The sequence below is a fragment of the Apiospora hydei genome (genome assembly GCF_038363865.1).
Source record: "Apiospora hydei strain CBS 114990 chromosome Unknown utg000004l_segment0_segment0, whole genome shotgun sequence".
NCBI lineage: Eukaryota > Fungi > Ascomycota > Sordariomycetes > Amphisphaeriales > Apiosporaceae > Apiospora > Apiospora hydei.
Genome location: NW_027117363.1, coordinates 5,731,865 through 5,745,260, shown reverse-complemented (window position 1 = coordinate 5,745,260; position 13,396 = coordinate 5,731,865). Strand labels below are relative to the sequence as shown.

General features: G+C 55.3%; 5 protein-coding genes across 5 annotated transcripts; 2 read left to right on the top strand and 3 right to left on the bottom strand.

The window, feature by feature from the left end:
* Nucleotides 1–600: 600 nt before the first annotated feature.
* On the bottom strand, nucleotides 601–3,408 carry PG997_004327 (Fungal specific transcription factor; the record flags this gene model as incomplete). Its single annotated transcript, XM_066808642.1, has 6 exons — nucleotides 601–1,300; nucleotides 1,356–2,043; nucleotides 2,097–2,451; nucleotides 2,505–2,713; nucleotides 2,869–3,319; nucleotides 3,370–3,408. 6 exons carry the CDS (start codon nucleotides 3,406–3,408, stop codon nucleotides 601–603), a joined length of 2,442 nt encoding a protein of 813 aa, XP_066672260.1.
* Nucleotides 3,409–6,875: 3,467 nt separating this feature from the next.
* PG997_004326 (uncharacterized protein) lies at nucleotides 6,876–7,122 on the bottom strand (the record flags this gene model as incomplete). The annotated part of the gene is made up of 2 exons (XM_066808641.1): nucleotides 6,876–6,919; nucleotides 6,942–7,122. The coding sequence occupies 2 exons, from the start codon at nucleotides 7,120–7,122 to the stop codon at nucleotides 6,876–6,878; spliced, it is 225 nt and encodes a 74-aa protein (XP_066672259.1).
* Nucleotides 7,123–7,449: 327 nt separating this feature from the next.
* PG997_004325 (uncharacterized protein) lies at nucleotides 7,450–9,298 on the top strand (the record flags this gene model as incomplete). Its single annotated transcript, XM_066808640.1, has 3 exons — nucleotides 7,450–7,849; nucleotides 8,002–8,778; nucleotides 8,799–9,298. The coding sequence occupies 3 exons, from the start codon at nucleotides 7,450–7,452 to the stop codon at nucleotides 9,296–9,298; spliced, it is 1,677 nt and encodes a 558-aa protein (XP_066672258.1).
* Nucleotides 9,299–9,788: 490 nt separating this feature from the next.
* Nucleotides 9,789–11,155, bottom strand: PG997_004324 (uncharacterized protein; the record flags this gene model as incomplete). Its single annotated transcript, XM_066808639.1, has 3 exons — nucleotides 9,789–10,092; nucleotides 10,164–10,992; nucleotides 11,077–11,155. The coding sequence occupies 3 exons, from the start codon at nucleotides 11,153–11,155 to the stop codon at nucleotides 9,789–9,791; spliced, it is 1,212 nt and encodes a 403-aa protein (XP_066672257.1).
* An 879-nt stretch (nucleotides 11,156–12,034) lies between these two features.
* PG997_004323 (uncharacterized protein) lies at nucleotides 12,035–13,099 on the top strand (the record flags this gene model as incomplete). The annotated part of the gene is made up of 1 exon (XM_066808638.1): nucleotides 12,035–13,099. The coding sequence occupies one exon, from the start codon at nucleotides 12,035–12,037 to the stop codon at nucleotides 13,097–13,099; it is 1,065 nt and encodes a 354-aa protein (XP_066672256.1).
* Between the last annotated feature and the right edge of the window lie 297 nt (nucleotides 13,100–13,396).

Sequence of the window (13,396 nt, the reverse complement as noted above, 5' to 3'; positions counted from 1 at the left end):
GGCGGGCACGCCGAAGCGAGCAAGGACGCAAGGGCGCATGAAAAAAAGGATGTAGATGGCCACCTTATTTTTAGTATCACTGGTTCGTCGGCGTTTCGGCTATCTAGACCATACATTGGAAGAACGACTTCAGGAGGTTTCAGTAATGACCGTGGCTGGCCCACAGGGAGGAACCAACAACAAGGCTCACGAAGCGTGTTGCTTAAGATGATGGACTGTTTTGGATGATTATAGGGAATTGGCGGTTGAAACTCCCACCTTTGAGATCGCTGACTGCTGCTGGAGAATCTCTAGTTCTCTCATGAGGTTGCTGCTAACCCAGTACCAATGGCCATCGCTCCTGTAGATTCTCTCCTGGAATACCATGTGGCCTTGTCTCCGTCGTTTGATGGTAGGACCAGCTGATATAAGTTGGATGATTTGGAAAGTACTAATATCATCATATATATACAAGAACAGGAAAATAACCATTAATCTTTCATTCCCATATATCGCCAATTCTTTTTATACGGATCTGTGAACTATGTTGCGGCTGAGAGCGTCATTCGAGTAGCCCCTTGCTGGGCTCTGTGCATTTGGAGTGGAGTGAGCGGCAAGCCATCACCGAAAGTCCGAAGGAGGATACAGGGGTATGTTAACACTACCACTGAGCAGGCTTCCCGGGGGCGCCTGGCCAAGACCGAAGGTGCCAAAGGCCTCCGAGGGATCAACCTGTGAAGCAGGCATGTTCATCGGACCAGCCGATGCATGTGCATTCCAATTACTCGGCCAGAGACTGTCAAAATCAAATTCTGTCTCGTGAGGGCCAAGTCCTTCCATGCCATGGACGCCAGTCTGTACAAGCCCGGTATTAACGGGGGAAGCACCACTGCCTTCGGGGCTTGGCTGCTGGAGTACAGAAGGCAATATAGGGGGTAGAGACTTCGGTAGACCAGGGTTGGGCATCGACTGTTCCTGCTTGATAATGGGAGGAAGAGAAGGGAGGGATTGCTGGGAACCGGGTCTGTTGGGGTTGAAAAAACCGACCATTGGATCATAGGTATTGTTAGGTCCCGGAATGTTGATTATGGGGATCTTACGACTTGGAAGGGAGAGCCTTCTCGCCGTTGGCTGCCGAGATTTGTTGGCCCGATCGAAAGCCTCGACGATCCACGACACTCGTTCTGCCTGGGCATCGTACCGAGCACAATACTTCAGAAACGACTTGCAGCTTTGAATGGCCTCTTCCGCCTTTGGATTGTGATATAGCGAGGCAAACTCGTTACTGAAGATGATGAGGCCAGCTGCGAAGACGAAATGTCTGGAGATACATTAGCCTATGGTGCTTTCGAATCATCCGGGGCCTGGGCAGTTACATTACGAAGGGGTTGCACTGCGGTAGATACTTTGCCTCCCATGCAGTTTGAACAAGAAGAAGGGTATGCTGCGACGCCTCAACGCAGGTTTGGGCAAACTTCTCCATCCTCTGGCTAAGGCGGGAGGGTTTAGATGTTCCAGCAGTCTCCTGCTCCTGGGCCTTTTTGAGGATATACAAGAAGAATGGCCGCGTCAGCAGCATGATAGAATGGCACTGTAGGAGATTGACATGCAAAATGGCAATGCCGTGGCTTGGGTCCAGTCGATGGTCGATGGCCTGGCGCCAGTGAAGCGCCTGGTGGAGTGACTCGTTCCACCCTTCCAGTTGCTCTGCTATGTCTTGGGCGACCACTGTTGAGATTTTGCGTTTGGAATAAACCTTCTTGAGCGTGACTCCAATGACATGGCACGTCTTCACGGCCGCATCCAGTGCGGCCACGCTGATCTTCTCGGCTTCGCTGAGCATCGCCGAGGTCCCGTCAATCTTATAGGGGAAATCGAGTGATTTCTCTGAGCAGTCTTCCTCGGAAATGGCAGTTGGTCTACCAAGTGAAGCAGCAGAGAATCTATCGAGCACAAACAGAGTTCTCCATAGGTTCCGGCGTGTCCTTCTTTGCACCGGAGTGAATATCACGTCGCAATCCTCCCTATGGAGTCCGAGTGCAAACGCTGAACGTACCGCCATACCTGGAAACCCATTAATGTATTGTTAATAGTGTGAGAAATGCATCCGAACCTACCATAGTATGCATACGATGCATTTCTTTTAGAGACGGACAGCATGTATAGGGACATCAACAGCAATGCCTGTATTGACCAGAAATCCGCATCTTCGAAACCTGACACAGGATCGGCAAGGCTTTTGGCGTTCCTGAAGAAGAATTCGGCCCTGTTCACCTTCTTGTCGGATCGAAGCTTCTCAATGGTTGCTTCTTCTGGGCTACCCGGCCTAGGCCTGGCCAAGACTAATCCTATGGCGAAGACCAGGTAGAGAGAACACAGCACTGACGGCTCTACGCTGAGGGGGTCCTCATAGCACTCGTTCATCTGGGTACGAAAGAGATCTCGGTCAAAGACTTCCACCAGCCCAGTCGTCTGCTGGTCATTAGCGAGGAGTTGCGGCAAAACAATGTCGAACGATCACCCACGTTTACAAAATACGACCCCACAAGAACATCTGCGGTATGACGATCCGGCAAAACACCACTTGGTGTACTTGGTGGTGGCAGAGACATTGTTGCCTCCATAATCATATGCCGCCTAGGGTCCGTGGTGAAGTCAGACGGGCCGGATATACCCTCTACAATCATGCGTATCCATTGTAGATACGATAAGCTGGCAGAATCTCCGACATATACTATCTTCCAAGTTAGCTTCTGCTTTTTAGTATATAGGAACAATTGAGCAGTGCGAGAAGACCTTTCAGCGTTGTGGTTGTTGGGGGCCAATGGCATTCTCGTCACGGAGTGCTGTGGTGATACGAAACATTCGGAAACCAAGTAAGTTACTTACACAGCCGACCTGTGGAATCCTGAAGCATTCGGCGCGAGGGATAGACTTCAGCTTCGTCCGCAGCACCGCTAGCATTGCTCACCCGGGATCGAGAGTCGGAGTCTATCTCCCCAGGATTGGTCATGCGACGGGATGGTTGAGTGGGCGTCTTCTGGACTGATACTGGTGTTGATGCTGGTGCTGGTGCTCGAGGCCCAGAGATCGGATGTGCTGCGGGCGTCATCTCGACCGCGTCCCATGGCGTGGCATTTGGCATGCCAGCTGGAACAGCATGGCTAGCCTGGGCCTTCATGTCTCCCAAACTTGCTCTCACAGAACGTGGTGAAGCGTCGACATGACGACGCTTTGTTGGAGATCCAACTGGACTGTCGCCGGGATCCAGGTTCGAAGGTGTGTATACACATGGAAGCTGCCGCTTGGTGCAGGTGTTGCACGGCTTCTGTCCGTTGCACTAAAAGCATATATGGTCAGCGCCAGATCGGCATTTGTGACCTGAGTGACCACGGGCGATAGAGCAGGTCCGGTGGCGCCTCTCGTCATGCCCAAGCATGACTGACAGTTTTACATTTAGCCTTCCCCGCGCTGTGGACGGCTACACAACTGCGTGGGCCGAGTGAGACAGCGTGCTGCTCGAGTCCAGTTGACTGTCGGCAGTTGTTATGGCATCAGCCACGTCTTGTGTAAGGAGGAGGCACTGCACTAGCAGGCACCCTAGAATCATACACTTGCCATTGAGTTATCTTGGTTACGCTGTCTACTGTTGTCATCACTCGATCACGAGGTCGTATGTACCGTGAACGATTTGAATGGCTTGGGTCAAGGTTCCATGCGCACAGGGCGCGAGCTTTGTGGAAATGGAGCGGAAGAAGAAGAAGAAGGAGAAGGAGAGGAAGTAGTAGTAGTAGTACAAGTAGAAGACGTGATACTTACTTTCTGTTTGCGTCGTTTGCAAGAATCACAAGCACAAGCAGTTCGTTGTCTTTTGTCAGGGTCGACCTTTGGTCTTGTCATATTGCCTATGGCGACTGGCAGGTGGGACGTCACATCCGTCATCCGACAGCTAGCCCACAAGTCGACAAGCACCTTGTCTGGCAGTAGCCAAAGCGGGAACGGCGCCGGTTTACGGACTGCTCGGGAAAAGGATCTCGGAAGCGGACAGGCGGCGCATAGTCAGCCCTGTCGGAAGAGGGTGGCTCAGATGCACTTGGTGCATCCGAGAAAGAGAAGCGCGATGAGTGGTCCTACAGTCGGCTCGGTCCAGCGGGGGGTGTGCTCGTTGCTCCAAACCGATATTCAAGAAGAGGAAATCAGATTTGGCTCCGGAGGGTGCCGTAGCAGCCTGGTCGCAAATACGTGTCCAGGGCCAGGCCAGGCCAGGCCGGGCTGGGGGGGTGCCACGAGCGTGGGTCTTGATCGCAGAGGATGGACCAAGCTGGAGGGCGCCCTTGGTTCCTGAGAGCAAAGACAGCAACAGGACCAGCGTCGATAAAGGTGTAAGAAAGATGGTAATAGCCGAGGGCGTCGGATGTGGGAAGGTTTTCCAGGTCCAGAATTGTCGAGGTGTTGCAGACCTGGCAAGGTTAAGTAGAACGCAAGGGGAGGCCCGAGAAGACGTGGAGGCCCGGGGTATGTGCTTGATTCACTAGAGGCCTCGATGGCTTCTTCCCAAGTGTGACAGTGTGCCCGGCCCTGCCTGCCCGCCTGCCTGCCCGCCTATCTCCCTGCCTGCCTGCCTGCCTGCCTGCCTGCCTGCCTCGTCGAGGGGCTCGTCGAGGGGCGCGCCGGAGGGGAACTGGGGGGACGACTGGGGGGGATGGATCAGATGAAAAGGTCGAGTAGGGGCGCAGGGCCATGATTGGCTGGTTGGTTGGCTGTAGAGTAATCAAGCGAACCTACGAGGGCAGGTTGCGGCAGGTTGGCAGATGTAGCGAGAAAGTGGCGTTGTGCTGGCGTCAACTCTACCTTGGTCGATGCAAGCGGCATATATTGAGCCGGCCTGAAAAGGGACTGATGGGATGGCAGTTTGGGGGGGCATATCTGCTAGGTATGAGTGATCGTGTCATGCAGGACGGCCCGTTACGACATGGGCAAGACAGCTATACGACCTCAGTGTCGACTGGCAAGCTGGCTTCGGGCTGGGCACAGGCTGGGGTGGTATTGGTGTTTCTGCCCGATGTAGGATTGATAAACGCCGACATCCATCCATCCATCCATCCATCCATCCACCCATACTTAACCTACATGATATGAACCTTCTTGGATTGGTTATTGACCGCCTGAGCCTTTGGGGGTAGGTAGGCTACATGTACATTACATACATACATGCCTTATTAGCCCGGGATGCTGCTATGTTGATCTAGGAATCGGCCTATTCGGTGTTTTTCCTTCCTTCTATCTTGGGCTTTCTACCGGGTAGCAAACAGTGAGTGGTAGTCATCACATGGAGTTGGAAAGAACTGCCTTTACTTATCTTGGTCCTTCCATTTCTATTCCCATTGATGGATGGCATTAGTACCTACTTCTTTCCAAGATAGCTACTTCCTTCCCAACTATCGCCCAATCCGAAGCTCGGGGCGTCAAATTACCTAGGTACATGTAGGCAGGTACAGCAGAATTGATGCCTGTCAAAGTCAGGTGTCAGCTATCAATCAATGGATGTAATAAAGTGCATACATGTACATATCTGCCTTAAGTAGCATGTACCCTAACACACATACATGATGTGCCTACCTTTCCGAATCGGCAGTTGGTTCAATGTTGGGATAGATTGCTTTGAGCACCATATACCAACGAGATCCTGGCTGGCCGGGCCATATAACCAACCCAAACTCGTTTCCTGTGCTTCTTCTGTGCCTGCCGGGATCAATCCATGTTCGTATATCATATGTCAGCACACCAAGCAAGCAGGCACTCGCTAAGCTGTATCCGTGCAGCCATGCCATGCCATGTCATGTCCATGCTATGCCATGCTATTGATGTGATGGAATGAGCCCAGACAGCCATTGTCGATTGATCAGTTGATCGGTGTGGGGGAAGCCGGTGTGGGGACCCGGAAGCCGTCGGATAGTGCACCTAAAGCCCACCAGATAGACTTTGTAGCAGCCAATCATCCAACCACCCCCACGGGGCTCCTTCTGGGCAATGTTCATATCTAACATTGATCAGAAGATCTCAATCTGTACCCCGATTCATCCAGATCCCGTTCATTATTGATACGAGTCTGCCATGGCCCGCCAGGACTACCCATACTATGGCTGTGTGTATATTGGTATGACACTACCCCTTTACGATGGAAGCCCTTGAAGGGCCTGGCCAGGAAACCTCCCCCGTCACCATCTGCAGCCCGGCTGCCTGGTATGCCTTTTGTCCGGTTCGGGGGTTATTAATAACAGCACGACGCGGCGCTGTCTCAAGTTCTCCGTACATCTATTCTCGTGTCGAGGAGTCGGCTTCATCCCAACTTCAGCTACTTCTCCTCTCCAACTACGGCTGACTCGCTTATCGGATCTTGCCCGCCGCATCCAATATTGCTTTCCAACCTTTGCAACCTCTCTCCCCTTGCCTTTTGCCGGACCTACCCAGCATTCGCTCCTCGAATACTACCTCACTTGCTTATTAGCACATTTACCCAGCGCGGACAGGCAGCAATCGACCTTTCTCTCTCGCCAACCTTGGCTAGCCTGCCTGCTCCTCAACACAACTCTCGAGTTGTGCTTTCCCAAGTAGTGGTAGCGTAATACTACATAGCACAGGACGAGAACGAAACCACCGCGTGATGTCCATCTTCGCGTCGTGACCTCGGCTTTCTTCACACCGGTCTTCGTATTGTTGCTCATTCGCCCGGGCGACGGCTCTGCAACGCCAGTGGGCTGGCTGGATGTCACGAAAACTGCCTGGTTTTTGCCTTTGGCCGCGAACATCTTCCCACCTCCAGAGAAGCGTGCATCATGCACATCAGCGAAACTCTTTTTCTTCTTCTTCTTCTTCTCCCTGTGCAGCACTGCCAGTCATAAGGGCCACGCTAGTGAGCCGAAACCGAACTCTGACGCATCTGAGATGCTGCATGAATGTACCTGTCGTCTCCTCCTGCCAAACTGCGCGGAAGTAGCCCCCCCTAGTGATGCGCCTCGCGACTGCAAGCGTCTGCTTCTGGACGTTCTCCAGGCCAATATTGAGCTTACGAGAACTGCCACTGCACACGTGGTTCACGACCGTCTCGGCTCGACCCTCATCCAGGCTCAGCCCTACCGCCATCATGATTTCGTCACACTAACTCCTCATACCCCTTCACCCGGTTGAGATACCGTCAACGCAAGAGGAATTCTCTTTCCTTTTCGCCAGAACCAGGTAGATCCCGCTAGTCCGTTACATTCGCGACTGCTTGCTTATATGTGCTTTGTCGGACTGCGCGGACAACGGACACACAAACATGTTCGGTTCATTTAAGCAGATACCTGGGGGATGCGAAGGCCTGATTCTCCTTTTTCTTCTTCTCCCAACTCAGCTCGTTTCTAAGAAAAGAAATCCACTTAATCTCGCCATATCCCTGGTAATCTCGTATTGACCATCAGCCCTGCTGCAATGGGCAATGACACGGCCATAGATGCTGATACGCCGGGGCCTATTGGGTATTCGGTGGCGGCGGAAGCGCACTGTGCGCTCCAGGCTCTGGTGTCCGCATGCATGTCGGAGCTTCCACGTGAGCTCGAACAGTACATTGACAAAGTCACCTTCTCCAGCTCCTCGCCTACCGGTGACAAGCCCTGCTTCCCATGCCCTCTCAAGGAGCAGGAAGCAGGCTGCGCGCTCAAGGCGCTCGAGGGCTGCCTGGCTGGAGCCATCACTGACCTTCGATACGGCAGGCAGGGGCGGACTATTGACGTAGATCTGGCAAAAGTAACTTGTTTCTTAATGTCAGCCTATATAACCACCCTGGACGGCATGGGTAAGGCGCATCCCAAGATCAAGTATCGGCTTCCTGGTACGTCGTTCCGTTTTCCCTTCCCTTCCCTTGCTTGATGCGCTGGCCCCAGCCCAGTGCTGACCCGAAGCCACCAGATACCGATCTCAACCAGGCACAATCAAATCTATACAGGCGTTTGTCAGCCAATCTATATGAAACATGTCACGCAGGACAATACTATCACATTCATGGCTCGCTGGAGGCCAGTACAACCTTGCGCATGCTCGGCCTGCCCCCGTTCCTTACTGGCAGCCATGACTATCGCCAATGCATTGCCATGATCGAAAATGCGGTCAACCGGCTATCCATTGCGGACTTGGAGCACAAAAACCACAAGTACAGGCAAGCCGGGGCACCGGCTTTGACCAAAGACCAGTTCCGCCGCACTGCCCATGGGCAGGCTCTGGCTGGCATCGCTCCATTTACAGTACACTCGCTCGACGCCCCCTCACCACCTGTCCCCTTCCCAGACCGTGACCCGCAGCACTCTACCTCGGGTCCTATCCAGTGCCTGGCCGGCATACGCGTTCTCGAGCTCTGCCGAGTTATAGCGGGCCCGACGATCGGCCGCTCCCTCGCGGCTCACGGCGCATCCGTCCTCAAAATCACCTCAGCCAAGCTTCCCGACGTCCCCTTCTTCCAGCTCGACGTCAACACGGGGAAGCACGCCACGTCGCTGCACCTCAAGGACCCTCGCGACCGGGCCACTTTCGAGGGCCTACTGGCTACCGCCGACGTCGTCATTGACGGCTACCGGCCGGGGGTCCTCGCATCGCTGGGTTACTCCCCAGAGAGCCTGGCGGCCAAGGCGCAAGAGCGCGGCCGCGGCATCGTCTACGTGGCCGAGGACTGCTTCGGGGGCAGCGGCATCCCGGGCGCCTTGTGGTCGCACCGCCCCGGCTGGCAGCAAATCGCCGACTGCGCCACCGGCGTCGCCTGGGAGCAGGGCTGGTTCATGGGGCTCGAGGAGCCCGTGGTGCCCCCTTCCCCATCTCCGACTACGCCACGGGCATCCTGGGCACTATCGCGACCCTCGCCGCGCTGCACCGCCGTGCCGTCAGCGGCGGCTCCTGGATCGCCCGCACCTCGCTGGCCCAGTACGACCTCTACCTCCTCCACGCCCTCGGGCCCTACCCGCTCGAGGTCCAGGAACACCTCTGGGACACCCACGATCGCAACTTCTTCGAGCTGCGCCACAGCGACTCGGTCGACGAGGTCAGCGCCCGCGCGCTGCGCAGCATGAAGAGACTATACCCCGAGCTGTTCCGCGAGGACATGCTGCACAAGGCCTTTTCGCCGGGCTTCGGCGGCGAGGTGGCTTGGCCCAAGGAGCCGCTCAGGGTCGCGGGCGTCACCATTGGTCATGTGCGGCCGACGCGGCCGAATGGCTATGATGCGGCGTCGTGGGATGGGTGGGAGAGGGACGAGTCTCTGCTGGCAGGGCAGACTCTGACAAGCCTGTTATAATGGACGTACGTCAGTCAATCAATTAAGAAAAGGCGGAACGCGCACGACGGGGGACTGTCACTGATCCTGCCGGTAGAGTGTAATGACCCCCTCGGCTTTAGCCCCGATTGCCTCGATTCCCCGCATCTTTTCGTTTGCGACAAATATTCGGAGAGGGGCGGATATGTTCAGCCCTGAGGAGCATTGCGTGCGTACGAGCGGTGGTGTCTGGCGTATTATCATACTATTTTGCGGTGTTAATTGAGCATGTACCCCCGTCCGTCGGTTATGATAAGACTTGGTTTTATGACAGCGAGCCCCTTACGGACATTGTCCCCCAAAGTAAACAAAATTGAAGAACGATGAAAAGATGATATACTTTCAGGTTTTTGATTGATGAATAAAGTCCACAAGTATTGATGCAATGGTCTATCCGAAGTTGCTCCCCTTCTGCTTGCCAGGAACGCCTATATTACATAAATCGCTTTCTCCCGCTTGAAGAAGTCGTCCTTTACAGCACCAGTCGGCCAGGGTCGTTCTCCAGAACCATCTTCATCCGCGACAAGAAAGCCTGTGCCCGCTTCTGCTCCGCCGGGGGCACTGTCAGGGTAAAAGTGTTGACGCCGGTAGAGATGCCCGAGGCACCCGAGGCTTGCTGCTTGGGGGCGGTCTTGGTGCTCTTCTTGATGCCGCTGGCCAGGAAGTCGATGATGTCCATCTGGCTGGCCCTGGGCTTCGGGGCGACACCGGTGAAGGAAGAGGGGGCAGAGCCGCGACCTGAGGCAGGTAGTAGCCCCGCGAGACCTTGGGGCTGACTGTGTTCAAGCCAAGAACCTGGTTGAACAGCTCATCGGCCGAGGGCTTGTAGTTGGACGGCAGGGGCAACTCGTCGTTGGCGACATCGGCCGCACGAGCAATAAAGGTCGAGAGGGGCATGAAGGTGCCAATGGTGCTCTCGATACGCTTCTGGACCTCGATGACGGAGGCGAGCGACACGGAGAGGGAGATCTGGAGATCTTTGGGAGCTTCGGCCACGGCGTCCTTCTTGGCCGCTTTCGCCGGCGCTGCCGCCTTGGCAATCTTGATGTTGCTTAGGTCGAGATGCGAGTTGTGCTCGAAGCGCTTGGCAATCTCGGCCGGGCGGTCGCCGGTCACCTTGCCCAGGTAGGCCAGCACGTCACCCTTCAGAAGTCTGCCCTGGGGGCCGGTGGGCGTCATCTCGCTGATGGCGGACTCGCCGAGGCCGTTCTCCTTGATCAGGTGCTCGACCGAGGGGTAGAGAGGGTACTTCTGGGGTGCGGCCTTCTGGGCGGACTTTTTCGGGGAGCTGGAAGCGGCCGGCTTCTTCTCTTCCTTGGGCTGTGCCGCCTCGGGCTCCTTCTTGGCTTCCTTTGGCGCGGCGGGCTTCGAGTTGTCGGCGGGCATCTCCAGGGAGCTGATGTCGTCGCCGGCCTCAGCCAGGACACCGATGCGCGCACCGACCTGGACGCCCTTGGCGCCGTCACCCTGGGTGATCTTCATGAGGATGCCGTCGTCCTGGGCCTCGACGTCCATGGAAGCCTTGTCGGTCTCGATCTCGAGGATCACGTCGCCGGCGGAGAAGGAGTCGCCCTCCTTGAGCTTCCACGAGGCGATGTTGCCCTCGGTCATGGTGGGCGAGAGGGCGGGCATGGTGAAGTTCTGGGCGGCGAGCGAGGCAGCGGATGTCCGGAAGCCTGCGAGGACGAGAAAGTCACGTCAGCATCAATTGGCAGGCAAGCAGGCAGGCACGCAGGCAGATTGCGGAGAGTATTCCTTACCTCTGGCTGCGACATCTTGGGTGACCGTCCGACTGGCCAGCCGGGCAGAAAGGCGACAGGCGGTCGCGAGGGAGGCCATGTCTGCTTTGCGGGATGCACTCCTATGAGGGATGTGTCGGGACAAGCTGGCGACCTCAATTGAACTTTTTCGTACCAATTTGGGGATTGGAGAGGTACGAGGTACGCCAATCAATGCAATTGAATGTCGGAGCTGGAGGAGCTTGCTTACGGACTGCCAAGTCAACTCACCAAAAAATTGCCTAACCTAGAGCTTGTTGGGGACAGCGGCTCCGGCCTCTGCCGATGGCCTTCCAGCAGACGTGGAAAGAAAAGAAGAAGGGGAGAAAAAACCCACTCCGTTCATGTTCGCAAACTCCCTCGCTTTTGACCAAGGAAAAAGACAAACTGGACTGTATTGATACGAGCGATTTCTAACAGTGCTATACTCACCCACTTTCGTGTTCTACGGGTATTCGCAGTGCCTGGATATGTCACGAGTGTTTGTTGTGTGGGATGTACTTCGTAGGTTACTGTCTTTCGGCGCGGAATGGCCTTCTACATGTACCTATGCTGGTTACTTCTTACCTACCTAGTCTGCACTCGCTAACTGGACCAAAGGCATTTATTGCATTAATAGCTATACCTGCATGTGTATCCTGTACTTTTATCTATATCTTTTGTATTTGTATTTCAGATTGATGGATTTATAGAAAATATATAAAATAGGAACAATATAATCTTCTTGCATGGTCTGGCCTCTAACAATACGAATCAATGTGTTCGTTGACGCCGGAAAGTTCCGCCGGTAGCCGACACACCTGTGGAACTTTTTTGTGATGCTTGGTCCAAATCGTGAAGCTCTCTCAAGCTTTCGGGGACCAACTGCAACTCAATCCATTGCAGTCCAACACCAACCCCGGGGTATGCAATTTGCGTAGGTCCCGGTAACTGGAGCTTGATGGCAGCTCCCATCTCCAAATGTCGGGGCTTTACCCACCCGGTCCTCCTGTTAATGCGAAGCTCGCTTAAGCAGCCGATGCGACAGACCTTCTTCACAGAGAGCACGACACAACTCACACGAGCGGTGCGAAGCCCCCTGAGCAGGAGCTTCAACTCCACTACGCGGCAGCTGCTTGGCCAAGCGACCGCCAGAGGCAATGCGGCCCCGAGAGCGGCTGCCGCTGCTCCCAAAGCGCCGCCGCCGCGCATCGGCGCCGTCAGCCCGACCTCGTCGTATGCACTGCGGCTCGCCCAGAACAAGCACGGCGCGACCCTCTTCGAAGCGGCGCCGCAGCGCATATTCCTCGCCTCGAGCTACGCGGCCGGGCTCGTCTGCATCGGCGGCGCCGTCGTCAACCTCTACTACAACGTCTACAACCCGCCCCCCGGGGCTCGGCGACTGGATCCCGTACGCCTTCAGTGCCGTCGCCGTCATGCTGGGCTTCCTGGGCATGAACTTTGCGCTGATGCCCGCCCACGTCGTCCGCCTGATCAGGGTGCTTCCCTCGGCGGCCGGGAAGCCCGTCACTGCCGCCGGCGCCCGCCCCGGTCTGGTTGGTGGTGTTGCTGGAAACAGCGCCGTCTCCCACAAGGTCCAGCTCGAGGTCTTGGTGCGGCGGTTGACTCCGATCCCCGGGTTCCCCTGAAGAGGATCGTGGTGGAGCCGAACGAGATCATCATGAAGACCCGTCTTTTCCACCCCAAGAAGGCAGAGCCCACCGAGATTGAGAAAATGCGCATGGGCCGGGAGTGGGAAAAGCGCAAGAAGGAGCAGCAGCAGTACAACAGGGACCATCTCATGACCGCACCATTCCGCGACGGCGCCTGGGCGATCGGCCAGTTCTTCAACGCTATCCGCCGCGGTCTGACCGGAGAGGGCTTCGCCCCTATCGAGATCAAAGGTGGCAAGTACAAGCTGGATATCGTCAAGGGGTATGCTTTGGAGGATGGGCGAGCTCTGGACAGGATCGTCAGGATCGAATCCGATCCGAAGTATGCTCATTTGGAGGCGAGAGGTCGGTAGATAGCCGATTTAGCCATGCGAGAGGGAGCACAGTCGGTATGACACGGCCCAGTGTAGTATTGATGTACCATAACTAGACTATTGCCACAAATCAAGATATGTTAAACCATTCGACATGTATTGCGTATTACTGGTAGACTAAATGTAGTGCCGCCAGAGTCAACTGTGGCCACCAAGAAGTGTTCCTTTCCAACTGTCAGTAGTCGACGTTCTATATCAAAGACTAGTCCCAAGGTATTGATCACTTCTGTGGCCATACACAGCACGACGAAGCCGTATCTCTTCCTCGGACAAGAC